Genomic DNA, 27,955 nt, shown 5'->3' with positions numbered 1-27,955 from the left:
TAGTAAATAATATGCCCCTACTCGCTATACCGCGAGTAGGGGCATGTCTAGTAAGCAGTGAGCAGCCTGTGGCTGCTCACTGTAAAAAACAAACAAAAAAACACCTAATAACCCCCCCCCCCCCTGCGCGGGGGTTAAAGATGGGGGGGACCTACTGTCCTCCCCCCTGGCCCCCACCCCTGCGCGGTGGGTGGGGGCCCTAATAAAATAATAAGGGGGGACCTACTGTCCTCCCCCCCTGGCCCCCACCCCTGCGCTGTGGGTGGGGGCCCTAATAAAATAATAAGGGGGGGGACCTACTGTCCTCCCCCCCTGGCCCCCACCCCTGCGCTGTGGGTGGGGGCCCTAATAAAATAATAAGGGGGGGGGACCTACTGTCCTCCCCCCCTGGCCCCCACCCCTGCGCTCTGGGTGGGGGCCCTAATAAAATAATAAGGGGGGGGACCTACTGTCCTCCCCCCCTGGCCCCCACCCCTGCGCGGTGGGTGGGGGCCCTAGTAAAATAATAAGGGGGGGGACCTACTGTCCTCCCCCCCTGGCCCCCACCCCTGCGCTGTGGGTGGGGGCCCTAATAAAATAATAGGGGGGGGGACCTACTGTCCTCCCCCCCTGGCCCCCACCCCTGCACGGTGGGTGGGGGCCCTAATAAAATAATAAGGGGGGGGGACCTACTGTCCTCCCCCCCTGGCCCCCACCCCTGCGCTGTGGGTGGGGGCCCTAATAAAATAATAAGGGGGGGGACCTACTGTCCTCCCCCCCCTGGCCCCCACCCCTGCGCGGTGGGTGGGGGCCCTAGTAAAATAATAAGGGGGGGGACCTACTGTCCTCCCCCCCTGGCCCCCACCCCTGAGCGGTGGGTGGGGGCCCTAAATGAACCCCCCCCCCATCAAGGTGACTAGGGGTCCCAAGCCCCTAGTCACCCCCCCCACCCAAAACATTCTATCCCCTACCTACCCCCCTCACCCTAAAAATAGTGAGGGGGGAATAAAATAACTAACCTGTAAAAAAATAAAAATGAAACTTACCATTTGACGTCTTCTTTTTTCTAAATTCTTCTTTCTTCAGCCCCCAAAAAAGCCAAATAAAAATCCATCATACCCGTCGCACTTTAAAAAAAAAAAAAAAAAAACGAGCGCAAAAAAAAATTAATCCATGTTCACCCATGGAGGGCACGCCGCGTACTGAGCTCCGCAGGGCGGATCAAGGCTTATATAGCCTTGCCCCGCCCTGCAATTAGGCTTAGAACACACTGATTGGTTGGTTTAAGCCAATCAGAGTGCTCTGTGTCATTTTACACAGCGTGGGAAAATTCAAAAGAACTTTCCCACGCTGTGTAAAATGACAGATCACTGTGATTGGATGGTTTTCAAGCCATCCAATCACAGTGCTCTGTGTCATTTTACAAGCGTGGGACAATTCCAAAGAACTTTCCCACGCTTGTAAAATGACACAGAGCACTGTGATAGGATGGATTTCAAGCCATCCAATCACAGTGCTCTGTGTCATTTTACAAGCGTGGGAAAATTCCAAAGAACTTTCCCAAGCTTGTAAAATTACACAGAGCACTGTGATTGGATGGCTTGAAAACCATCCTATCACAGTGCTCTGTGTCATTTTACAAGCGTGGGAAAGTTCTTTGGAATTTTCCCACGCTTGTAAAATGACACAGAGCACTCTGATTGGCTTAAACCAACCAATCAGTGTGTTCTAAGCCTAATTGCAGGGCGGGGCAAGGCTATATAAGCCTTGATCCGCCCTGCGGAGCTCAGTACGCGGCGTGCCCTCCATGGGTGAACATGGATTAATTTTTTTTTTGCGCTCGTTTTTTTTTTTTTTTTTTTTTAAAGTGCGACGGGTATGATGGATTTTTATTTGCCCTTTTTGGGGGCTGAAGAAAGAAGAATTTAGAAAAAAGAAGACGTCAAATGGTAAGTTTAATTATTTTTTTTTACAGGTTAGTTATTTTATTCCCCCCTCACTATTTTTAGGGTGAGGGGGGTAGGTAGGGGATAGAATGTTTTGGGTGGGGGGGGGGTGACTAGGGGCTTGGGACCCCTAGTCACCTTGATGGGGGGGGGGGTTCATTTAGGGCCCCCACCCACCGCTCAGGGGTGGGGGCCAGGGGGGGAGGACAGTAGGTCCCCCCCCCTTATTATTTTATTAGGGCCCCCACCCACAGCGCAGGGGTGGGGGCCAGGGGGGGAGGACAGTAGGTCCCCCCCCCTTATTATTTTATTAGGGCCCCCACCCACCGCGCAGGGGTGGGGGCCAGGGGGGAGGACAGTAGGTCCCCCCCCCTATCTTTATTTAGGGCCCCCACCCAGCGCTCAGGGGTGGGGGCCAGGGGAAGGACAGTAGGTCCCCCCCCCTTATTATTTTATTAGGGCCCCCACCCACCACGCAGGGGTGGGGGCCAGGGGGGGGAGGACAGTAGGTTCCCCCCCCCATTATTATTTTATTAGGGCCCCCACCCACCGCGCAGGGGTGGGGGCCGGGGGGAGGACTGTAGGTCCCCCCCCCTTATTATTTTATTAGGGCCCCCACCCACGGCGCAGGGGTGGGGGCCGGGGGGGAGGACAGTAGGTCCCCCCCCTTATTGTTTTATTAGGGCCCCCACCCACCGCGCAGGGGTGGGGGCCGGGGGGGAGGACAGTAGGTCCCCCCCCTTATTATTTTATTAGTGCCCCCACCCACCGCGCAGGGGTGGGGGCCAGGGGGGAGGACAGTAGGTCCCCCCCCCCCTTATTACCATTTATGTTTTTACAGTGAGCAGCCACAGGCTGCTCACTGTTTAGTGGACATGCCCCTACTCGCGGTATAGCGAGTAGGGGCATTGGGGAGATTTTAATCTCCCTTGTGCTATTATGGGGGTCATATTGACCCCCATAGAGTGAGGGGGGACCTGGGGGGCTTATGAAGTGGTGGGGAGCACAGCTCCCCACCGCTTCTGTCTTTACATATTACAAGGAGGGAGCTGCACGTCGGTAGCTCCCTCCTTGTAATAAACTGATCGAACAAACGAACACTGATACTCAGTGATACTCAGTGTTAGTTTGTTCGTCTGATTTTTTCTATTCATTCATTCGTCTGTCTGATGAATGAATGAATAGATGAAATTCCCGTTCGCATGTCCAGGTGTTTCACTGGGCATGTGCGGGAATCTCACAGTCTGTGTAGTGTGGGTAGATGACGTGTCCCACAGGGATTTCACCTACCCACACAAAGATGGCGGCGCCCTGAATAAAGATCGGGGCAGAAGATACAGATTTAAAAATAGGTAATCTGGGGGGCTTAGGGGCATTTGGGGGTGACTAGGGGGTCAATTGGATGTAGTGGAGGCGGGAGGGGGGTTAAAAAAAAAACGGGATTCGGCATGACAGTGCCGCTTTAAACTTCCCACATACACCTCCCTCTACTGCCAATAGATAATCCAAAGCTAATCTATTTTGGTAAACGGCTGTCATCATCCTAGTATTATGCTTCGCTAGGAGATTGAGCGCTTGTGATGTCTAATTGGTAATTATCTCAACCACTGCCTGTAACCTTATAATGCGGTTGAGCATATATATTGGGGTTCTATATCCGAAAGTACCATCTTCTGCCCAAGTGGCTGGCCCATAATAATCTATGATACGCTGGGGAGGCCATTCATTATCTTCCCAGGTACCTATCTCTAGGGGTCCCCTTTTCTTCCTATGATTCACATCATATACTTTAACTCCCAAAGTCTCTCCTGTTTCAATAGGCAACAAGAAGAAGGATGGTTTGAGCATACCTAACACACATGCCCCTTCCCAGTCCTGTGGTAACTCCGAATAGGCCTTCTTACCACAGATCCAGTACAAATTTGCTGGGGCTTTCCAACTAGATGTGATAGATCAAACCACATAAATTGGCATAACTTGCAAACGGGTTAGGTGGTTCTGAGACATTTGAAGCCGACCACCAGGTTGTATTCTTTGTATTATCATCATAAGATTTTTGCCCTAGACAAGTTAGTTCTCCTAAAGATGTGTTAAACATTATTCCTTTTCTTGCTATGCTAACATAACCTATGATGGAGGTCTTTAATCGCCACTCAGATTTACCTCTAACACTCATTTGATAATCGGCTTGAGAAGATATTATTTGTTCAATTGTCTCAGAACCGGACATTACCTCCTTTGCTTCCCAGGGCCATTGGTCTCCCATGTTAGTACCTCCACACACATAGCAGTTGGTCACATTAAGACTACCAGCAATACTTTCAGCTAAATCTATAAACAGGTTTTTAGCATTATGGGGGATCTTATTTTCTACACTCATGTCTTCATAAAAAGAATGGAAAACCTGATGAGTTTGGGATGCTACGGTATCGGTCTCTATCCCTATAAATAATATTGTCCCAGGATCTAAACCCGTCCCATATATCTGGAACCCAAATAAGTTACCAAACCTATCTAAAAATTGTTCAGGATTATTAATAAGTATATGGACTGGGTTACACTCCATAGACTTACAATACGGTTTGGTAGGCAACTTAGTAACAATCATATCCTTATCTACTGTCTGTCCCCAAGTTGCCCACCCCACACAAGACCAATTATAATAATTGGGCAATAATTATAATCCCTATCTGGGCATTTTGGACTTACGTACTTATTTTTACTACTGGGACAAATATACTTATCGTTAGACCCATACGTTCTCTCCCATTTAAGATCCCCACATACATTCCATGGCTTTCTACCACTTGATATCGCTTTACATGCATCAAATAGCAGAACACCCGAAGAATGTACGGTTTCTAATACTGTTTTATTTATTAGGGTCCCCTGTGGATCTCCATTCCGGAGGGTCAACCAAATTGTACGGGGTTGATACTCTGGATTGAAGCACTTAGGTTCTCCTACTCCTAAATGGCATACACTATATTCTATACCTAAGTATCTACACCTAGACACATATCCTTTACACTCATATTGTGAATGCCAAATTAGGGTCTGGGAAATATGATTACCTGTTATAGTAGTCTTAATGCAAACCTCACAGCTAGGTGTGTCGGTACCTCTACCTTCCTGAATATTTAAAAACACAAAAATACACATTATCAAAAACACTTCTTTCGATGTCTTCGTCCGTGCGATGGCACCTCAGCTTCCAGGGTGTAAGGGCTGCAAGGAATGGAGTTCTGCTCTTCCCTTCACAGAGGTCCCTTCGAGACACCCTGGCTATGACACGTGGGTAAGTGGTCAGGCTTTATTATGGCTGTCAAAACACTCACTTACTGATTTCTTTAAACACACTTGTAATCCCAATATCTCCTCGTCACTCCGACTGAGTCGTGCGCTTTAACCGGATCTTGCAGGGATTCTCTGGATCTGGTGTAGCTTGCCAAGAATCTACTGCTGCTGGTTTAACCCTGGAGTGATGAATCCACGGAGTCACTTCAGCCACCTTTATTGCTGTAGGGGTAGACAAAAGAACAACATAAGGACCCCTCCACTTAAGCCCTAACGGTATACTGTTCCACTCTTTAATCCACACTTGATCTCCTGGATGATAGCTATGAACAGGGGGATAGATATTCACAGGTAATCTATCTTGTACCCATTTCTGTACCTCCTCCATAGTTTTACCCAACTCTACAACCTGCTGCCGGGTAATTCCTTCTCCCAACTGACTCAAATCCCCCCTTAAGTTACCAAGTACGGGAGGTGGACGCCCATACATGATTTCAAAAGGTGAGAGACCCATCCTTCTGGTAGGTGTACTACGAATACGTAACAGAGCTATAGGCAAAAGAACATTCCACTTAAGCTGAGTCTCTTGACACATCTTTGCCAACTGGTTCTTAATAGTTCTATTCATTCTTTCTACTTTACCAGAGCTCTGAGGTCTATATGCCGTATGAAGCTTCCACTTAATACCAAGCATATGAGTCAGTTGTTGTAGGCACTGATGAACAAAGGCTGGACCATTATCCGATCCTATAGAGCATGGTAGTCCATATCGGGGTATTATTTCTCGCAACAGGAATCGTACAACTTCTCCGGCTTTCTCTGTACGAGTAGGACATGCTTCTGCCCAGCCTGAACTACTAGTAGGTAGCGATGTCCACCGGATTTAGGCATTACTGTATAGTCTATTTGAAGATTGGACATAGGGAGTCCCCCCATATACTGGACTCCCGGTGGTTTCACTGGTCCTTGCCTTGCGTTGTTCTTAGCACATATTACACATCTTCGTACAATGGCTTGAGTCAAGTTGGACAATCTTGGTATGTAGAAATGTTTTCTGAGAGAGTCTTCCATACTATCTCTCCCAGAATGTGTCCCGTTGTGATAGTTCTGGACAATTTCTACAGCTGGAATAACTATTCCATCTTCTAACTGATACAATTTGTTCTCCAGGTACTTCCCAGCTTCAGTTTTTAACCACTCTTCTTCTTGAGCTGTATAAACTGGAGTCCATTGAGACAGTGGAGTCGGTATAAGTGCAGCTATATGTTCCACATATTCCTGTCTTCCTGATTCAGCGGCATGCTTAGCTGCATTATCTGCCATCCGATTTCCTTTGGTTACATCACCATCTCCTTTCAGATGCGCCCGACAATGTATAATACCAACTTCTTTCGTTTCCCACATGGCTTCCAGTAGTTGTAGTATTTCAGCTGCGTACTTAATTTCTTTACCCTCTGAATTCAATAGTCCTCTTTCTTTATACAAAGCTCCATGGGCATGAGTGGTTAAAAACGCATACTTGGAGTCCGTGTAGATGTTCACTCTTAAACCTTCAGCCAATTGTAACGCTTGTGTAATTAGTTCTGCCTTCTGTTCCTTTTGACAATGGCCGAGCTTCTGTCACCTTGTCTATGGTTGTTACTGCATATCCTGCATAACGAATCCCTTCTTTCACATAACTACTGCCGTCCATATAGTACTGGACATCAGGGTTCTGGATGGGAAAGTCACGAAGATCTGGTCTACTTGAAAATACTTCATCCATCACCTCCAGGCAATCATGTTGACTTTCAGTAGGTTGTGGCAAAAGGGTAGCTGGATTTAAGGTGTTTACAGTCTCTAAATGCACTCTGGGGTTTTCACACAACATAGCTTGATACTTAGTCATGCGGCTGTTACTAAACCAATGATTGCCTTTATAGTCTAGCAACGTCTGTACTGCGTGCGGGACTCGCACATAGAGTTCTTGACCCAGAGTGAGTTTATCGGCTTCAGCTACCAGCAGGGCGGCGGCAGCTACGGCTCTTAGACAAGGTGGAAGACCACTGGCCACTGCATCCAGTTGTTTTGACATATATGCAACAGGTCTTTGCCATGATCCCAAGTACTGTGTCAATACTCCCACAGCCATTCTTCTTTGTTCGTGTACATATAAGTAGAATGGACGTGTATGATCAGGTAGACCTAATGCTGGGGCACTCATCAAAGCCTTCTTCACATCTTCAAATGCCTTTTGCTGTTCAGGTGTCCACAGGAAGGGATCGTGTTCTGTACCTTTTATAGCTGCATAAAGAGGTTTCGCCAATATCGCATAACTGGGAATCCATATCCTACAGAAGCCTGCTGCCCCCAAGAATTCCCGCACTTGTCTTCTATTCTTGGGTATTGGTATTTGGCATACAGCTTCTTTTCTCTCTCGCCCAATTATTCTTTGACCTTCAGAGATATGGAATCCCAGATACTTGACAGTTGGCTGACACAACTGAGCTTTCTTCCTGGACACCTTGTATCCTGCCTTCCAGAGAATGTGTAGTAGATCATGTGTTGCTTGCTGACATATTTCTCTAGTAACTGCCGCTATCAACAAATCATCTACATATTGCAATAGTACACACTCTCCTGGGATGGACTTGAAATCCAGTAAGTCTTGACTTAAAGCTGATCCAAATAGGGTAGGTGAATTTTTAAACCCTTGGGGCAGTCTTGTCCAAGTCATCTGGCGTTTCAAGCCCGTTACAGCATTTTCCCATTGGAATGCGAAGATACACTGGCTTTCCGCAGCAATTCGAAGGCAAAAGAAGGCATCTTTGAGATCTAAGACAGTGAAATAGGTAGCCCCGCCCGGAATTAAAGCAAGCAGGTTATATGGATTGGGCACAACTGGGTGTATACTTACGACCGCATCATTGACTGCTCTCAAGTCCTGCACAGGGCGATACTCATCTGTACCGGGCTTTTGAACAGGCAGCAATGGGGTGTTCCAAGGGGAAGTACAGAATTTTAGGATACCATACCTTATGAACTTATCCAAATATGATTGTATATTCTTCTTGGCCTTTTGTGGGATATGATATTGCCTTAAGCTCACTGGATAGACCCCAAGTTTCAGTTCGATTCGAATTGGTGGGATATTGCAAGCAAGTCCTGGTGGGTTGTTCTCTGCCCACACTCCTGGTATATTAAACAAGGATTCATCACTCTTAGGGTTTTGGCTAGTCAACGCTGTATAAAGTCGCCACTCTTCTTCCTTTGGTACAGATATTGTCATTATACCTGAAGGTCCATTGAACTTTAAAGATGTTGTTCCATTTGGTAGAAACGTTATCTGCGCTTGTAGTTTTGACAACAAATCACGTCCTAGCAGTTGGACTGGACATTCAGGCATATAAAGGAATTGATGTTTTACTACGTGGCCTCCCAATGTACAGAGTCGACTTTTAAGAACCGGTTTAGCAGCACTCCTTCCAGTTGCTCCTATTACGGTGATGGTTCTTCCAGATGGAGGAGCAACTAGGTCAGTCACCACCGAATGTTCAGCGCCAGTATCGATCATGAACGCACTCCTTTTTCCCCCTATTGATACATCGACCATAGGCTCCGCTCGGCCAAGGGGGATAGAGCCCAGTCGGTATCAATAGTCCTCCATGACCGTGTCAGCCAATCCTACAAAGTCCCTATCTTCTCTATCGCGGGATCTCTGCGCTGCTGGATAATACCTGTCTTCTCTAACACTTCCTCTATTGCTACCATTATTCCCTCCAGGACCTCCTCTACCTCTCGCTCTGCCTCTATAATTACCATATCCTGCCCTAGGTCTGTCTCTCTCATACTGTTCCCTTTGTGGACACTCACTTCTCCAATGCCCTTCTTCCCTACAGTACGCGCACTGATTCCTACTCAGGGGTTCCCTATTCCACTTACTATCGCCTTTATCTGTTCCCCTATACACCTCTTTTTCCCTTCTATCTACGCCTGCGATCGCTACCGCTAGCATATCTGCCTTTCTACGCATCTTGCGCTCTTCCTCTTTCTTCGTCTCTGTTTCCCTGTTCATATACACTTTATTCGCTACCTCCATTAGTTGGGTTATGGACATCCCTACGAACCCTTCTAACTTTTGTAGCTTGCGCTTTATATCTCCGTAGGCTTGGCTGACAAAGGCAGAGTTAACCATCCGGGAATTCTCAGGGACCTCCGGATTAAAGGGGGTATACAAGCGGTATGCCTCCAATAATCGCTCATAAAAGACACTGGGCGATTCATCACATTTCTGCAATACCTCAGCCGTCTTAGACATGTTAATCGCCTTCTTTCCTCCAGCTTTCATGCCAGCAATAATAGCGTCCCTATAAGCTTTTAAATGAAACATGTCTGCGCCATTGACATTCCAATTTGGATTGGTGTTTGGATAATGGGCTGTGGCCCATGCTGCTGGGTTGGCCTGATTTTGTGTACGGGCCTCTTCTTCCAGCGCTTTAATTGCCGCTTGATTTATCCTAGTCCTTTCCTCGTTATTAAACAATGTCATTAATAATTGCTGGCAATCAGCCCAAGTGGGATTATGTGTCTGGACTATTGAAGTAAACAGATCCGTCATGGCTTGAGGCTTTTCGGTGTAAGAGGCATTATGGGTCTTCCAATTAAAGAGATCGGTAGTCGTAAAAGGGACATAAACGAAGACTGGATCAGCGTATTGTATCTGGCCGTCATCGTTAATGTGTGTCGGGCCAGGAGTCAATCGAAGTGACATTTGATAATGTCGGGGTTGGAGAGTACCGGTCAGTTGTCTGGTTAATATGGGGCTTCATAGAGATGCGTCAGTTAGGGGTTCCGGTCGAGGGGTAGTAAGACAAGGGGATGGGGAAGCTTTACTATGGGGAAGGTTGGTGAGTAAAATATTCCGGGCCGGGCTAGGGGGAGCCAAATCTGGGTATGTGGAGTTAACGGAAGCAGGTATCGGAAGGGGAGGGTTTGAAACAAGAGGGCTGGGCTCTGAGCTAGAGGAGGAAGTAGGTGGGGACAATGGGGCAAGGGGAGGAGCATTTCCAGCAGCACCTCCTCTTCCTCTTCCGGTGGAGGAGGAGTAAAGGGGCGGCATAGGGATCTCAGACTCAGGGGGCGTGTCCAAAATGGGCGTAATTACGGCCTTAGTGGACAAGCGAGTCCTGGCCACCATGAGGCGACATTGTTCCTCGTGGCATACTCGGATCCATTTTGGCGAGTCTTTTATGGCCTGCCTCCAACAGTCAATATAGGGAAACTGGCCGTAAAGTTCAGGCCTACCTGATACAGCCACGTGTACACGCTGTAGAGATTAGGATCCAAACTGCCACGTGGTGGCCATGCGGCAACCAAAGTAGGCCATTCCCTACTACACAATGTAATCAAGCGTGCTGGAGACATCTTCACCCCAAAATCACATACTGTATATCAACGGTCACACCCGTTCCCTCGGCAACAGCACCACGTGGTACAGTTACTAAGTGAAACGCACACAGCAAAACACTCAGGGAATTCCCGTACACACACAGCTTTTACACCAGTCACTAAGTAACTAATACTGTGCCCTTTGACGAAACTATACAGTCACCCACGCTATAATTCCCTATATTTGAATTACCCGTCTATAACATACCCCAGTAACATCGTCTTTACAAACAGTAGTTACAGTACGCTTAGCATAGGTTAAAGTACAATTTAAAGTCACAGTACAATTAGTAGTGGTTATGGTGTTAAACATACAACATAGACGACAATTATTAGTACTTATTTACAGTGTCAGTAATTATACATGGTTATGGTACCGTGCGCTATAATACAATTACACACTATTCACACTCTCGCTAGACGGCAGAGCTCACGCTATCTAGCAAGATATACACGCTACTACAACAATCTTTAACACATATACAATTCCCAACTAATCTATTGGACAGTACCTTGATGGACTACCTAAAACTATCTGCATACGTTTTGGTTAGCCACACTGCCCAAGCACCACTGTTACAAATCGCTATTTGTAACTGGCCCTTTAAATGAAAAATTGCCCTGCTTCCCTGGATTGTGGAGAAGCCTATTTGCCAGCCTCCTTCCTTATGACTATGGCCCTGTGTGAGCGGTGATACTCCAGATAGCTATGCCATGGAGCCTATTCATATAATGAAAGACTATGGGAAAGACTTTAGCTCCATGGCAATTGAACTGTGTGAATAGGATCTGCGCGCTATTCGCCCACACTGCCCAAGCACCACATATAGCGAACTAGAGGGCGGAATTTACAACAGTACCCTCTTAGTCTATCTACTCTATCAATAGTCTAGTGGGTTCCAAATTTACACGCCTTCCCACTTAGCCAAGATAGGTTGAGATCTAGCGAACCGAATTTACACAGGCGCCGCTTAGTCTCCCGGTCCCTCCGACCTAGCGAACGAAATATACACCCTAGAACGCTAGTCTAGACAAGACACCGGTGTCCGGCTAGGGCTATTTACACCAGAACCCCGCCTGACTCCAAACCAAAATTAAACGGGCTGACTACAGGTCGTTTAATTGAGCGGTGCGCCTTCGCTCCTTCCCTCCACTGGAGGGGGCAGATTCCAAATAACCCCTTATGGGCCTACCGCACAATCGGTATCCAATACCCCTAGTGGGTCCGCCGTCTAAAACAGCGGTCGTCTTACCTCCTCGTTCCTGAACCTGAGTTCACACTCATCGACGGGGACACCCCAGCACTTACTACGTAGAGGCCGATGATCTCCTGGACAACAAACCAGTGGCGCCGAGACGAAGGGAGGTCCACACAGAAGTTCAGGGGTGCAGCCGTAGAGAACGTGGGCAAAGATAGACCGTCTCACGCCTCTGCTTCTCAGCTACCGTTGAACGATGAGCTTCCCGGCCAATGCACCAAATGAGAAACTGACGGAAGCCAAGCACAGAGAGATGGACACAGGTTTCTTCAGGAAGGAAGAGATTCTTTATTCGGTTCACCGATCGGGACTCAGAGGGACTAATGTCACCAAAATACAACAAGTTCTGAGCCCCGGACAATAGTGTAGGCTCCTTATATAAGCATGTAACTCCACCCATAAGTAGCTCCACCCACACATTCTCTTACCCAATCAATCGAATAAGAACTAACTTCCGGTTTGACCGCATGGCTTGCCCAGCACAATGGAGGAGGGGAATACTACATCCGGTATTCTCGCACATGCTCCGTACACTACTGATTGTATCTTTGCCACGTACAACCAACCGACCGATACACCAGTATATGCATGTACACATGCCACGTGGTAATCTCGGCCTACTAAATTTATTTTTACCGAGATTCCACCTCAACGTCACACGCACGAGCTGTCGTGCGTTATGACCTCACAACATAGGAAATATCATTCCCAACACTCCCACCGATACGAGCGCCATGATTGGATGTATCACGGACACCATTTACCAATCAACTCCCCTCTATGGGGTATTTAAATTCGAACTAGCAGCATTTTCAATTACCAATTGATAAAGCCGAATTATACAGGCGAAACGCGTCTTGGACTCATGTTTTATAGTATATGTTACAATAAATGTTATTTTTTTTTACACAGAAGTCTGGTGAAACATCTATGCTGCTTAAAGAAGGGCTGTGTCACTCTAATTTGACACAATATCCACATACTTGGAGCCCAGTCATAGGCTCCTGATAAGGTGAGAAGCAAACTTTTATTTATGTTCTGCACTTTATTACATCAAGGATTTATGCACCAGGGTCAGCATTGCTTCCCTGTTCTCTCCATTTTTTGTCTCCATTTTGAGGTTTTCACCTAACATGGGTGTGTGTCACCTTAAGGACACAAAAGCGGAAGAGAACAGAGCCGGTCCTTAAGAGGCTCTAGACCATGTGAGTGAATCCAGTAATAAACATTTCTCTCACCACTATACCGACCATATTGCACCATATTTTATATATTTCATTTTTAGCATTTTCCCACCCATTGCTCATATCTCCTGAGAATTCCAGGAGTAAGTGTTTGTTTATTTGTTAAAGCGATACGCACTTTTCACTATTTGGCATTTATTTGCACAATAGCGTTTTTCTAACACAATGTACCCCCAGAACCCTGCATCTAGAACATTGTGAGCATATATGTTAAGTAGGTGGATCGCTTGAGACCCTAACGATCCAGACACTAGGACGTAGTGTCACTCTCCGTCCCCCAGTATATTAAAGACTTGTATTGGGCAATTCTTGTGTAGAATTACCGCAACCGCGTATTTGCACATGGATGCTGATGCATATGCCCTGTCATAGTTCCTGTCAGTAATGGATAGGGAGAAGGAGCGAGATAGGTGCGTTTCCTGTAGGAAGGCAATGTCTGTCCTAAAGATAGACAGAAATTGTGATGGATCACCACTTGGTGGTCATCTAGAAGGTGTATAAGGGATAGGCAGCAGTCCTAAAAATGTGTGTTTCTTCAAAAATCCTCACAAAAAGGAATAGAATTCAATAGAATAGATGTTAGGTTGCGCCACATAAAAAATTATTTTGTAGGGTCATAAATGAGTTAAGTAGTAATAAAGAAGAATACTTACAGTAAAACCAAACAAATATATTTACAGTCCAAAATATATGGTATGGGAGTTATTTATTAATTAACTCCCATACCATATATTTTGGACTGTAAATATTTTCGTGGTGCAACCTAACAACTATTCTAATGACTGCCCCAAGCCTCTTTAATTCCCCAGACATACATTTCCTCTTTTGTGCAGAATTAAGACCCTTTAAATAAATTCCTTAGTGGTCATAAGACATGATCAGAGTTAGCTGTATTTTTTAGATATTTCCCATTTTCTTTTAAAATTGGCACTTTGATAAAATAAGACAGAGGGGACCTCCAGTTATCTCTTATCTTCCGCAAACTGATGTGTTTATGGGACTAGAGTATTTCTTTATATGTAAGCTTGTGACGAAGTGCCCTTCGCCACTTTGTCCTGGAGAGGCCTGCTTGCCTGCCTCCTCCCCTGTGACTATGGCCCCAGGACATATTGCACGCTAAAAACTATATCTGGGCTTAATGAATTTTCAGTATGCTGTCTGTGGCTCTTTAAATGGGCTGTACAGAGACTATGGACACATAAAAGATGTTTAAATGCCTTGTGGGGATTCGGTAGTAAAACCGTTCGTATGATTCTATACGAATCCTTTGTGTGCCGAATAGGTGGCCGCCATTTCGGGACTTTACACGTGTTCGCGGCCATCTTGCGCACGAACAGCGGTGTTCGCCTGTTTGCGTATCCGTTTTTAGTTCCATGCGGTTACAGGCAAACACCGCTGTTCGTGCGCAAGATGGCCGCGAACACGTGTAAAGTCCCGAAATGGCGGCCACCTATTCGGCACACAAAGGATTCGTATAGAATCATACGAACGGTTTTACTACCGAATCCCCACAAGGCATTTAAACATCTTTTATGTGTCCATAGTCTCTGTACAGCCCATTTAAAGAGCCACAGACAGCATACTGAAAATTCATTAAGCCCAGATATAGTTTTTAACGTGCAATATGTCCTGGGGCCATAGTCACAGGGGAGGAGGCAGGCAAGCAGGCCTCTCCAGGACAAAGTGGCGAAGGGCACTTTGTCACACATCTCCCCTTTGGGGGGAAGACTAACCAGGCACCTGACCTTCTGTCGGTCAGTGCCTCTGTTAGTCGATCCACCAACCCACAATAAACAGATGCCAGAGTAGCCCTCCCACAACAAACAGTCACTGCACCTGGGTAGTTGTCCGTGGTGGTGAGGTAATATGCTGAGGGAACTTGAGGGCTCTGCCCTGATGCCAGCTCCTCTGCTGGGGTAGCCCTCAGGACCTCAGGCTCTGGACCAGGGACAAAGGTAGGGCAGAGGCCGACTGCACTCTGCCCAGCTGCCAGCTCTTCCGCTGGGGTAGCCTGCAGGACATCAGGCTCTGGATCAGGGACTAAGGTAGGGCAGAGGCCGACTGCACTCTGCCCAGCTGCCAGCTCTTCCACTGGGGTAGCCTGCAGGACATCAGGCTCTGGATCAGGGACAAAGGTAGGGCAGAGGCCGACTGCACTCTGCCCCGCTGCCAGCTCTTTCGCTGGGGTAGCCTGCAGGACATCAGGCTCTGGATCAGGGACAAAGGTAGGGCAGAGGCCGACTGTACTCTGCCCAGCTGCCACCTCTTCTGCTGGGGTACTGTGACCATAGTCCAGCTCAGTAGCCAAGGGAACATGGAAGTCAGTAGGGGTTAACATCACCTCTGTTAACCCTGGTGCCACGCTAGGGGTTAGCTGTGGAGGGGAATTTGTACTTACCCCCTCCTCCTGTTGTCTCGGTGAGGGCAGTTGGGGATCTGGGCAGGCTGTCCAGCATCCCTGTAGGTCAGGCACAGAGACCACGGTCCCATCTGCGCCGTCTGGGGGATTGGTGTCTCCCCTTGTTAGGGGAAGCTGCCGCTGGGGAGAGGGGGTGCTGTGCTCCTCTCCCTGAAACACAGGCTGCCGCTGGAGAGGGAGACCGCCTGTCTCCACTCCCGTAATATTGTCCTGCTGCTGGAGAGAGGGACCAACTGTCTCTGCTCTCTGTAGGACACACTGCTGCTGGGGGGGAAGGAAGACACCTTCGGCCCCCTGTAACTCACACTGTCGCTGGGGAGGAAGGACGGCACCTTCAGCTCCCTGGGGTTCACACGGCCGCTGGGGGGGAAGGACGGCACCTTCGGCCCCCTGGGGTACACACTGCCGCTGGGGAGGAAGGACGACACCTTCAGCTCCCTGACACTCACTCTGGGGTTGGGGATCTTCCCAGTAAACCTCTACGATATCCTTCCAGCTGAAGGGCTCTGGACCTGGTTCTGCTTGTCGGGTAGGTTGGGGCTGCATGAAGCTGAACAGGTGTAGGAAGTCTTGCTCCAGCTCCCACTCCCTTGTTACCAGGTGGGTCATGTCTTTTCTCACCTCGCGTTCGTCAGCCCAGACATACATGCCCATCCGGTAGTCATAGATGTCCCAAAACCTAGACTCCTCTGTGCTGCCGAAATCAGGCTCCTCCTCCATGGCATCCTGAAGTAGACCAGGACCATCATAATCATCCCCCTCCTGTAAGTCGTGCTCGGCTGTCCAGGGAGTAAGTCGAATGGTATGCCACCAGAGGGCCTGGTATGCGTTGTCTAGCCCGATCTCTCGCCATACCAGGGTCTCTAGTCTTGCCACCCACTCATCCAGGGGCTGCTTTCCCAATAGACACATTCGCATTGCCACACGCTTCTGTAGCCGCTGCTCATCACTGGGGGGACTCTCCCCTCGCCGCCACTGGCCATCTTCCAGGGCATCATACCAGAGTTCCTTTCTGGCTGCATCCCTGTAATCTGCGGCCTCCTCCTCCTCCTCATCATGGAACGCTGTCCGCAAACCAGCTGATTCCATCCTGTTGTAGCCAGGGGCGCTGCCCAATGGCTAGCGTTGCCCTCAATTGTAACTCCAAACGTTACCAGTGTCTCTGAGCTGCTTCTCCTCGCACTAGGACGCCATCCCACCGCTGCCACCAATGTAACGGAGCTCCGTGTACTCCGACCGAGTACCCTCCGTTGATGGATGCTCCTAGCGCTCTCAGAGGACTCCAAGCACTGCAGACGACACCACAACCACCGCAGGCTCCACAACCGCCGTAGCTTAACTGGAGCCGCGCCGTCTTCCGTCCACCCTGGATCGGCTTCTGTCCTCCAGGACCGTGTGGGGAAGACCTCTGAGAGCGCTAGGAGCATCCATCAACGGAGGGTACTCGGTCGGAGTACACGGAGCTCCGTTACAAAGCTCATCTGCAAACATCAAGGCTAACCTCACCCTCATAGGCAAGTCCTACACTAACAATTCACCTGCTTTCAGCTAATCAATTTCACTAGCAATTCTATATACATAATTCATGCAGTGCAGGAATTAATAGTTACAATAATATTAGACAATATACCTTGCTGTGAATAGTGCTTACCTTTGTATGAGGAACTTTCCTTACAATAATATTGTGTACATAGACTGCACGTGGAATTATTGACGGAGAGATTTCTAGCACTCCAGATGGCTACATATATCATCTGACCAGGTTACAATAATCCCCCCCAGTGGGGAGTCCATGGGACATTCACTGTTCATTCTCTTCTCCTCAACAATTAATGGGTGAATGGAATCCAACAGCTAATGGGTGAATGGAAACCAACAGCTAATGGGTGAATGGAAACCAACAGCTAATGGGTGAATGGAAACCAACAGCTAATGGGTGAATGGAAACCAACAGCTAATGGGTGAATGGAAACCAACAGCTAATGGGTGAATGGAAACCAACAGCTAATGGGTGAATGGAAACCAACAGCTAATGGGTGAATGGAAACCAACAGCTAATGGGTGAATGGAAACCAACATCTAATGGGTGAATGGAAACCAACATCTAATGGGTGAATGGATACCAACATCTAATGGGTGAATGGATACCAACATCTAATAGGTGAATGGAAACCAACAGCTAATGGGTGAATGGAAACCAACAGTGTCAGGGTGGCTGTCCGGTGACCGGGACCCAGTATGACTGATGTTGAATGTAGGAGTCACAGTGTGGAAGTGGATTAGCAGGGTCTGGTGCAGGGTAACCGCACGCCCCCTGGTGTTGAGCACCAGCGTTTGTGCGGCCACATACCAGGAACCTGATGCAGCTTCAGCGGATCCCAGGAACTAGGAGATTGGAAATAAGTAGACCTCCCGGGAGCTGAATAGGGAGGCTCTGCAGCAGGAATGTATCCAGTACGAAAAACAAGGCAAGACTAGAACAGACACCAAACATGAAAACAAGACAGAACTAGTAGAACCCAGAACCAGAGAAGGATAGGAAGCTAAACCCAGAACATGTACACAATACATAAGTGAAACATTAACAGAACAGAACAGGGGCAGGGCAGGACAGGACTGCACATGGACTGGGAATACAAAATAAAACAAGACAAGATATGATAGGCAAAACAAGAGGAGAAATAACTAAGTACTATATGTGAAAAACTATGGGGATTTAGTTACATTATATGATCATACATTGCTTAAGCCTGCCACAACGCCAATGTACCCCATATTTGTCAGGTCCTACTCTGCCTAATGTCTGCTAAATAAACCATAATAAAGCACATACAGCACTTACCTGCAAGAAAAGGCAGAGAACTTAAGCAACTGCCTGCAGGGATCAACTGAAAAAAAAGGATTCATGGAAAAGGAACGGGTGTGGCAACATAAAACAAACATTTAAAATAATCCAAGAGACTGGGAATTCCAGGAACGGAATACAGGAATGAACCCAGAAATCCCAGCATAAAGAAAACCAGACATAGAATAGAAAACCAGAAGAACCAAGAAAAGCAAAACAAGAGTTGTAAAAAGAGTACTGGATACCAGAAACCATTGTCAGAATGATCCGCAGCTAGGAACAGGATGTGACAAACAGCTAATGGGAGAATAGAAACCAACAGCTAATGGGTGAATGGAAACCAACTACTAATGGGTGAATAGAAACCAACAGCTAATGGATGAATGGAAACCAACAGCTAATGGGTGAATGGAAACCAACAGCTAATGGGTGAATGGAAACCAACAGCTAATGGGTGAATAGAGACCAACAGCTAATTGGTGAATGGAAACCAAGAGCTACTGGGTGAATGGAAACCAACAGCTAATGGGTGTGTCACGATTCGGGGAACCAAACACGCTAACACACACACAGAAAAGGCGCTGTACCGGACCTTAGAGTGGCCGGGCTAAGCACACAAAGAATAGTCAGGAGACAAGCCGAGTAAGGGAAACCAGAAGACAGAATAACGAGAAACAAGCCGAGGTCAAAGGGTAGGAGAAAGTCACAAAGTCAGATAAACAAGCCAGAGAGTACGTAACCAGAAGCACACGTTTCAGTAGCAATACTAGCAAGCAAGACCACAACAGGGCACTGAGAGACAGGAAAGGTAAGTATATAAATCCTGTGTTTAATTCTGATTGGATAATTTCCAATCAGAATTAACAATCACACGTGGGAGATATCTATACCTCCCACTGTGATTGTAGTGCTGTGACTTTAACGCCGGGTCACGTGGCTGACCGCGGCGTTTACATGAATGCGCGGTCTCCCAGCGTGCAGCGTTATACATGCTGCCGCTGGGAGACGAGAAGGAGGATGCGAGCGCCGTCCGGGGCTGTGAGGACGCCGCTCGCCAACAGGTAGGGGAAGGGGAGACCGTGCGTGGCGAAGAACTACGGGTGAGTGCTGCAAGTGGATTGCAGACACCCCTTACAGCCGCCGCGGGATCCTGACATTACCCCCCCCTCGAAGACCGCCCGGAGGGCGGGAAGCAGAAGGCTTCAAAGGAAACCGGGCATGAAAGGAGCGGACCAAAGAGGGAGCATGCAGATCAGAGCTCGAAACCCAAGACCGCTCCTCAGGGCCGTACCCCTTCCAATCCACCAGATATTGCAGAGACGCGAGACGTGAAACTTGTTCGGAATACTCATGGAAGGAGGCAAGTCTAGGGAGTAGGAAACGGGGTTAACCCTACGTAACACCTTGTAGGGACCAAGAAATCTGGGAGCAAACTTCATCGAGGGAACCTTGAGACGAAGGTTCCTGGAGGACAACCATACCCTATCACCCGGAGCATAAGAAGGGGCCGCAACCCTACGGCGATCAGCAAACTTCTTCTGAGCAGCTGCTGAACGAGACAGCGCAATATGGACCTGATCCCACATCTTCCGCAAAGAGGCGAGGTGCTGGTCCAAAGCGGGCATTCCCTTGTCGGAGAACGCACCTGGAAGGACAGAAGGCCGAAACCCATAAGCAACCTCAAAAGGACTTAAGCCAGTAGACGAATGAGACACCGTATTCCTGGCAAATTCAGCCCACGGAAGGAGGTGGGACCAGTCGTCCTGGTGCACATTAGTGAAGCAGCGCAAATACAATTCCACAGACTGATTAGCACGTTCGGCTGCACCATTAGATTGCGAGTGATAGGAGGAAGTGAACGACAAGGAGGCCCCCATTTCAGCACAAAAGCCCCTCCAAAACCGAGAGACAAATTGAGGGCCCCTGTCAGATACTATATCCTGAGGCACCCCATGCAAGCGGAACACTTCCTTGGCAAACACCTGAGCAAGCTGTATCGCAGAAGGCAGTTTCTTAAGCGGAATAAGGTGCGCCATTTTAGAGAACCTATCCGTCACAGTCAATATCACTGTCTGACCATCAGAAGGAGGAAGGTCTACAATAAAATTCATGGATAAGTGGGTCCATGGTTTCTTGGGTACAGAGAGAGACATCAGGAGACCCTGGGGTCTCACATTAGGAGACTTACACTGCGTACAGAGCCGACAAGCCTGTACAAAATCCACTACGTCTTGCTTAAGTGAAGGCCCCCAGAACTGTTGAAGGAGGCCTTTATAAGTCTTGGCAACCCCCGGATGACCAGCAGTTTTGGCGGTGTGAAATAAAGTTAACAACTTTTTTCTGTCATTTAATTCAACGTATAGTTTTCCAACAGGCGTCTCAGGGGGTGCTTGGGTTTGGTATGTCTTAATATTATCAAGAAAGGGAGATGAAACAACCGGGTAGCAGCTATTATCTGAGACGCAGGTACAATAGGTTCAGGAGTCGGGTTAACAAATTCTAAAGGTTCATACTGTCGAGAGATAGCTTTGGCATTACGGCAACCAGGTCTATAGGTAATAACGTATTGGAAGCGCGAGAGAAATAGAGACCATCTAGCCTGCCGGGCGGACAACCTTCTAGCATCAGCTATATAGGAGAGGTTCTAATGATCTGATATCACCATAATTTTGTGTCTAGAACCCTCTAATAAGTACTTCCATTCCCTAAAAGCTAACACAATAGCTAATAGTTCCCTGTTCCCAACATCGTAATTCTTTTCTGGATCAGACAACCTCTTTGAAAAGTAACAGCAGGGATGGAGGGGTTCGTCATATGATAACCTCTGTGACAGTACTGCTCCCACGCCTGATTCAGAAGCGTCTACTTCCATAACAAAGGGAAGAGAAGGATTAGGGTGGTGTAGCACTGGAGCAGAGGCAAATGCCTTCTTGAGAGTTTCGAAGGCCTTAAGGGCTTCAGGAGTCCAAACCCTAGGGTGTAGACCTTTTTTAGTCAGCTTCGTTATAGGAGAGATAAATGGTGAAAAGTTTTTTATAAATTTCCTATAATAGTTGGCGAATCCTATAAAACGCTGGATAGCCTTAAGTCATTGGGGAAGTGGCCAGGACAGTATGGCTTCCAATTTAGCAGGATCCATACTGAAACCCTGTTCAGTAATAATATATCCTAGGAATTGCACAGAAGTCTGATCGAACAAACATTTTTCTAACTTACAATAAAGTCCGTTCTGTAATAACTTTTTAAGCACCATCCTAACATGTTTATGGTGTGACTTCAAATCAGGAGAATACAGAAGTATGTCGTCAAGGTATACCACGGCACAGCCATGCAAGAGATCCCTAAGGACATCATTTATGAGATCCTGAAACACAGCAGGAGCATTACACAGTCCAAAAGGCATGACCAGGTATTCGTAATGCCCACTACGCGTATTGAACGCTGTCTTCCACTCGTCATTCTCCTTTATACGGACAAGGTTATAAGCCCCCCTGAGGTCTAATTTAGTGAAGTACTTAGAACCTTTAACACGATCAAACAACTCAGTGATGAGGGGGATAGGGTAGGCGTTTTTAATCGTTATATTGTTCAGAGCCCTGTAGTCTATACATGGCCTTAAATCGCCTTCCTTCTTTGCCACAAAACAGAAACCAGCACCAGCAGGAGAGGAGGACCTTCTAATAAAACCTTTACTTAAGGATTCTCATATGTACTCCTCCATGATCTGGTTCTCTTTCTCAGAAAGAGGGTTGCCTTACCCCTAGGAGGCATAGTACTCGGTAACAGGTTTATGGCTGTCAGGGTACCTGTGGTCTCTACCTCCGAAAGAGGTAGAGACTTAGCTGTTCCTCCATCCAGACGGTCTGATGGCTCCTTTCCCCGCGGTCTATCCGGTCATGCTAGGCCGGCCGCGAGGGAGTGACTGCCTTTTACAGCATCTAGGCAGGAAGTAGTCATCAGGACACTCCCCCGGAACGACCTGTCAGTCAATTGCTGCAGGACCAATCAGGACGCCTCGGAGGCGTGGTTACTGCTCTGAACAGGGTATTTAACAGAGCTTCTTTCATTAGCTCATTGCCCTGTCGTGGTTCTAGCTTGTTCTAGTCACTCAGTGCTTGTGTATTCTATTATCCCTTTTGGTTTTGACCCGGCTTGTTTACCTTACTCTGCTTATCTCTGTTACCCTTGATTCGGCTTGTCTCTCGCTTACCTGTCTTCTGTTACCCTCGACCTCGGCTTGTCTTTGACCATTCTATACTGTACTACTTACGTTAGTCCGGCCATTCTAAGGTCCGGTATACGTATCTGGCTACTGTTTGTACTCTGCGTGTTGGATCCCTGTCCCGATCCTGACAATGGCACAGTCATACTCACGATGTGGAGGTAGCTTATCTGCCTCCCTTTTTTCAAACACCAATGCAAGGTCTGCATATACAGAAGGGACAGAAACAGAAAGTGGTTTAGCCGTGGGCACATTAAGTAAACAAACAGGACGTACATGAGCCATACAGTCTCATTGACAGGTTTCACCCCAGGAGAGTATATCTAAACAACCCCAATCAAGTACAGGGTTGTGTTTCACTAACCAGCGAAAAAACCCAGAACGATGGAGGCAGTAGGGGAGTCAATTATTTTGAAGGTTAACCTTTCCTTGGGCAAAGCACCCACAGACATAACTATTTCTTGGGTTTCATGGGTCACCAGAGGTTTCTCAAGTTGTCTACCATCTATGGCCTCAACGGCCAAGGGTGTGGCCTTTTGGATCAAAGTCAAGGCTGCGGTTTTGGCAAAATTCTCATCCACCTGAATCGATCAAGGCTTTGGTTGTTATAGTGGTTTTATTGACCAAGAGAGAAACCGTAATGAACGGTCTAGAGATGGACACATGAGGGGACAAAGTCATAACCCCCGAGGCCGACCCCTCTCTAGGCCTTAGGTGCTGTAGTTTCCCTGTGCTTTAGGGCAGGTATTACAGTGGTGCCCTCTCTTTCCACAATAAAGGCATAACCCCTCCCTTCTACGATACGCTCTTTCAGCCTCAGTTAACCCTGTAGCCCCCAATTGCATGGGTTCAGGGGATGGTTGCCTAGGAGCGGGTAATGCTAGTAATGCAGTACTAGGTAGAGCAGGTAACACCCGTGTATCCATCCGTCTTTGTCTACGCCTCTCTCTAATACGGTTATCAATAATAATCATATAATCTATAACATCATCCAGAAGAACAGGCAATTCTCTGGGTGCTATTTCATCCATACGAGACGTATTTTCCCACATGGGGTTGGCCCATGCTAAAGCTGTCAGTGGGATAGGAACGTGGATTCATCACCAAATGGATATCAATTTGATTGAGGAAACCACGCCACAATGCTGGGTCACCACTGTAGCGCTGTGGCGGCGTCATATGAACTACATGAGCAGGAACGGGTACCGGAGTGGGAATGGGTTCGGGCACAGCAGCAGCAGCCTCCTGAACAGCAGGCTGCAAGTGTGCAGTACGAGCCAGTATGGTTTGTAAAGCTTGTACAAACTGATCCATATGGTGGTCTAAACCATCCATTCTAGCCTCCTGATTAACTAGGAGCTGTGGAATGTCAGCAGGTTCCATTATGGCCCTGTTGTAATGTCATGATTCGGGGAACCAAACACGCTAACACACACACACAGAAAAGGCGCTGTACCGGACCTTAGAGTGGCCGGGCTAAGCACACAAAGAATAGTCAGGAGACAAGCCGAGTAAGGGAAACCAGAAGACAGAATAACGAGAAACAAGCCGAGGTCAAAGGGTAGGAGAAAGTCACAAAGTCAGATAAACAAGCCAGAGAGTACGTAACCAGAAGCACACGTTTCAGTAGCAATACTAGCAAGCAAAGACCACAACAGGGCACTGAAAACAGGAAAGGTAAGTATATAAATCCTGTGTTTAATTCTGATTGGATAATTTCCAATCAGAATTAACAATCACACGTGGGAGATATCTATACCTCCCACTGTGATTGTAGTGCTGACCCCGGCGTTTACATGAATGTGCGGTCTCCCAGCGTGCAGCGGTATACATGCTGCCGCTGGGAGACGAGAAGGAGGATGCGAGCACCGTCCGGGGCTGTGAGGACGCCGCTCGCCAACAGGTAGGGGAGACCGCGGGCGGCGAAGAACTGAGGGTGAGTGCTGCAAGCGGATTGCAGCCACCCCTTACAGCCGCCCGCGGGATCCTGACAGGGTGAATGGAAACCAACAGCTAATGGGTGAATAGAAACCAACAGCTAATGGGTGAATAGAAACCAACAGCTAATAGTTGAATGGTAACCAACAGCTAATGGGTGAATGGAAACCAAGAGCTACTGGGTGAATGGAAACCAACAGCTAATGGGTGAATAGAAACCAACAGCCAATGGGTGAATGGAAACCAACAGCTAATGGGTGGATGGTAACCAACAGCTAATGGGTGAATGGAAACCAACAGCTAATGGGTGAATGGAAACCAAAAGCTAATGGGTGAATGGAAACCAACAGTTAATGGGTGAATAGAGACCAACAGCTAATGGGTGAATGGAAACCAAGAGCTACTGGGTGAATGGAAACCAAGAGCTACTGGGTGAATGGAGACCAACAACTAATGGGTGAATAGAAACTAACAGCTAATGGGTGAATGGAAACCAACAGCTAATGGGTGAATGGAAACCAACAGCTAATGGGTGAATAGAGACCAACAGCTAATGGGTGAATAGAGACCAACAGCTAATGGGTGAATAGAGACCAACAGCTAATGGGTGAATGGAAACCAAGAGCTACTGGGTGAATGGAAACCAAGAGCTACTGGGTGAATGGAGACCAACAACTAATGGGTGAATAGAAACTAACAGCTAATGGGTGAATGGAAACCAACAGCTAATGGGTGAATGGTAACCAACAACTAATGGGTGAATGTAAACCAACAGCTAATGTGTGAATGGTAACCAACAGCTAATGGGTGAATAGAGACCACCAACTAATGGGTGAATGGTAACCAACAGCTAATGGGTGAATGGTAACCAACAGCTAATGGGTGAATGGTAACCAACAGCTAATGGGTGAATGGTAACCAACAGCTAATGGGTGAATGGTAACCAACAGCTAATGGGTGAATGGTAACCAACAGCTAATGGGTGAATGGAAACCAACAGCTAATGGGTGAATGGAAACCAACAGCTAATGGGTGAATGGAAACCAACAGCTAATGGGTGAATGGAAACCAACAGCTAATGGGTGAATGGAAACCAACAGCTAATGGGTGAATGGAAACCAACAGCTAATGGGTGAATGGAAACCAACAGCTAATGGGTGAATGGAAACCAACAGCTAATGGGTGAATGGAAACCAACAGCTAATGGGTGAATGGAAACCAACAGCTAATGGGTGAATGGAAACCAACAGCTAATGGGTGAATGGAAACCAACAGCTAATGGGTGAATGGAAACCAACAGCTAATGGGTGAATGGAAAACAACAGCTAATGGGTGAATAGAAACCAACAGCTAATGATTGAATGGAAACCAACATCTAATGGGTGTATAGAAACTAACAGCTAATGGGTGAATGGAAACGTGTATTTCGGTGCGAGATAATTCTGTAAATCAATGTTCTCACAGGACAGCGCACGCATACCTTTAATCAGAAGTTAACTCTGGCAGTAAAGGAAATCACGATGTAATAATCCTTTGGGTACAAAAATGCTTCCTTTATGTTGTATCTTAACAGTACAGCTTATTTATTTGTTATATTATCCATATGTTTTTGCTGTCTAAATTATGATAATATTGTGCTATGTAAGCATTAATTGACAAAGAGCTTGAAACCAGCAGTTTGTCGATTTGTAGCATAGGTTTACAATTTGCATAACCAAGCTAAATTGTCACGGCTTCCTTAAGCGTGTTTCTTATGGCGATGTGCTTTGTGCCAACAGGATTTGACCTCTTTAACCCTGATCATTGTGACGCTACTCCTGAAGTCATAGTCAAGGTTGAAGCAGAAGAAGAGCCCTGTTTGTGGGGTTCAGAGATGAATGGAGACAGGGAAATCCCGCCTGCTACAAGCACTGGTGAGTGTCTAGAATCAGAATTCTGTCCACTTTTTCCTCCAGGCCTTACACTGTCCTGTCCATTAATTGAGTGTCTAGAGTAAGGGTGCCCACACTTTTTTGTGTCATGATCTACTTTTTAAATTATCAGCTGAACAAGATCTACCTACTAAAAAAAACACATTTTCTTTCTTTAAAAAAAAAAATAATGTTTTCTTTAAAAAGAAATACATTAAATTCCTTATTGTGACTACTGTATGTATATTCTTATTAAATTAATCCAGTAAAATAAATATAAACCTTTGACCCTCCTTCTACAAAACTGCTGTCCCCTCTCTACAAAACCCCTGCCACACCTCTACAAAACCTCTGCCCTCCTCTCTACACTACACCTGCCACACCTCTACAAAACCCCTCTCACACCCTTCTACAAAACTTCTGCCCCTTCTACAAAATCCCTGCTCCTCTCTCTTCAAAACCTCTGCCCCTTCTACAAAACCCACGTTGCCCACTTCTGCAAAATCCCTGCCCCCTTTACAAAACCACTGTCACCTCTACAAAACCCCTGCCCTTTCTACAAAACCCATGTCACCCACTTCTGCAAAACCCCTGTCTACAAAAAGCTTGCCCCCTCTCTACAAAACCCCTGCCCCCCTACAAAACCTCTGTCACCTCTCTGAAAAATGCTTGCCCCCCCTCTCTACGAAACCCCTGCCCCCCTCTACAAAACCTCTGTCACAACCTTCTACAAAACCCCTGCCCTTCTCTACAAAACACCTGCCCCCTTCTATACAAAACCTATTACCCCTCTACAAAACCTCTGCCTCCCATATCGACAAACACCTGTCACCTTTCTACAAAACCCATCACCCCGTTCTAATAAAACTCATGCCCCCTTTTACAAAACCCCTGCTCCCTTCTCTACAAAACCCCTGCCCCCTTTTACAAAACACCTGCTCCCTTCTCTACAAAACCCATATCACCCCCTTCTACAAAACCCTTGCCCCCTATACAAAACCCCTGCCCCTATACAAAAATACTGTCACCTCTCTTCAAAACATCTGCCCAGTCTACAAAACCCATCCCCGCCTTTTAAAAAAACACGTCTTCCTCTACAAGACCCTGTCAGTCCCTTTGCAAAACACTTGATCAACTGCTACAAAACCCCTGCCCCTTCTGTACGAAACCCATCTACAAATCCCCTGTTGGCCCTCTACAAAGCCCATCATTCGCTTTTACAAAACCCCTGTCCACCCTCTCTATAAAACACCTGCCCCCTCTACAAAACCTGTTATCCGCTCCTACAAAACCCCAGCCCCCCCCCCCCCCTACAAAACCTCTGCCCCCTCTACAAAACCAGTTATAAAAACCCCTCTACAAAACACGTCCTCCTCTACAAGACCCTGTCAGGCCATTTGCAAAACACTTGACCAACTGCTACAAAACCCCTGCCCCTTCTGTACAAAACCCCTGTAACCCATCTACAA

General features: G+C 47.3%; 1 protein-coding gene across 2 annotated transcripts in view; it reads left to right on the top strand.

Annotated features, from left to right (window-relative positions):
• The window catches only part of LOC134586351 (uncharacterized), an 85,122-nt gene that overhangs the window by 43,598 nt on the left and 13,569 nt on the right, over window positions 1-27,955 (top strand). Inside the window, exons 2-3 of one of the 2 annotated variants that reach the window (XM_063441824.1) lie at window positions 12,821-12,920; window positions 26,355-26,489. In XM_063441824.1, coding sequence (XP_063297894.1) covers window positions 26,450-26,489 — 40 coding nt within the window. In that variant the 5' untranslated portion in view covers window positions 12,821-12,920; window positions 26,355-26,449. The remainder of the gene's footprint in view (window positions 1-12,820; window positions 12,921-26,354; window positions 26,490-27,955) is intronic. The other variant, XM_063441823.1, reaches the window with a different exon arrangement.

The sequence above is a fragment of the Pelobates fuscus genome, chromosome 2 (genome assembly GCF_036172605.1).
Source record: "Pelobates fuscus isolate aPelFus1 chromosome 2, aPelFus1.pri, whole genome shotgun sequence".
NCBI lineage: Eukaryota > Metazoa > Chordata > Amphibia > Anura > Pelobatidae > Pelobates > Pelobates fuscus.
This window is presented reverse-complemented; position numbering and strand designations above follow the sequence as displayed.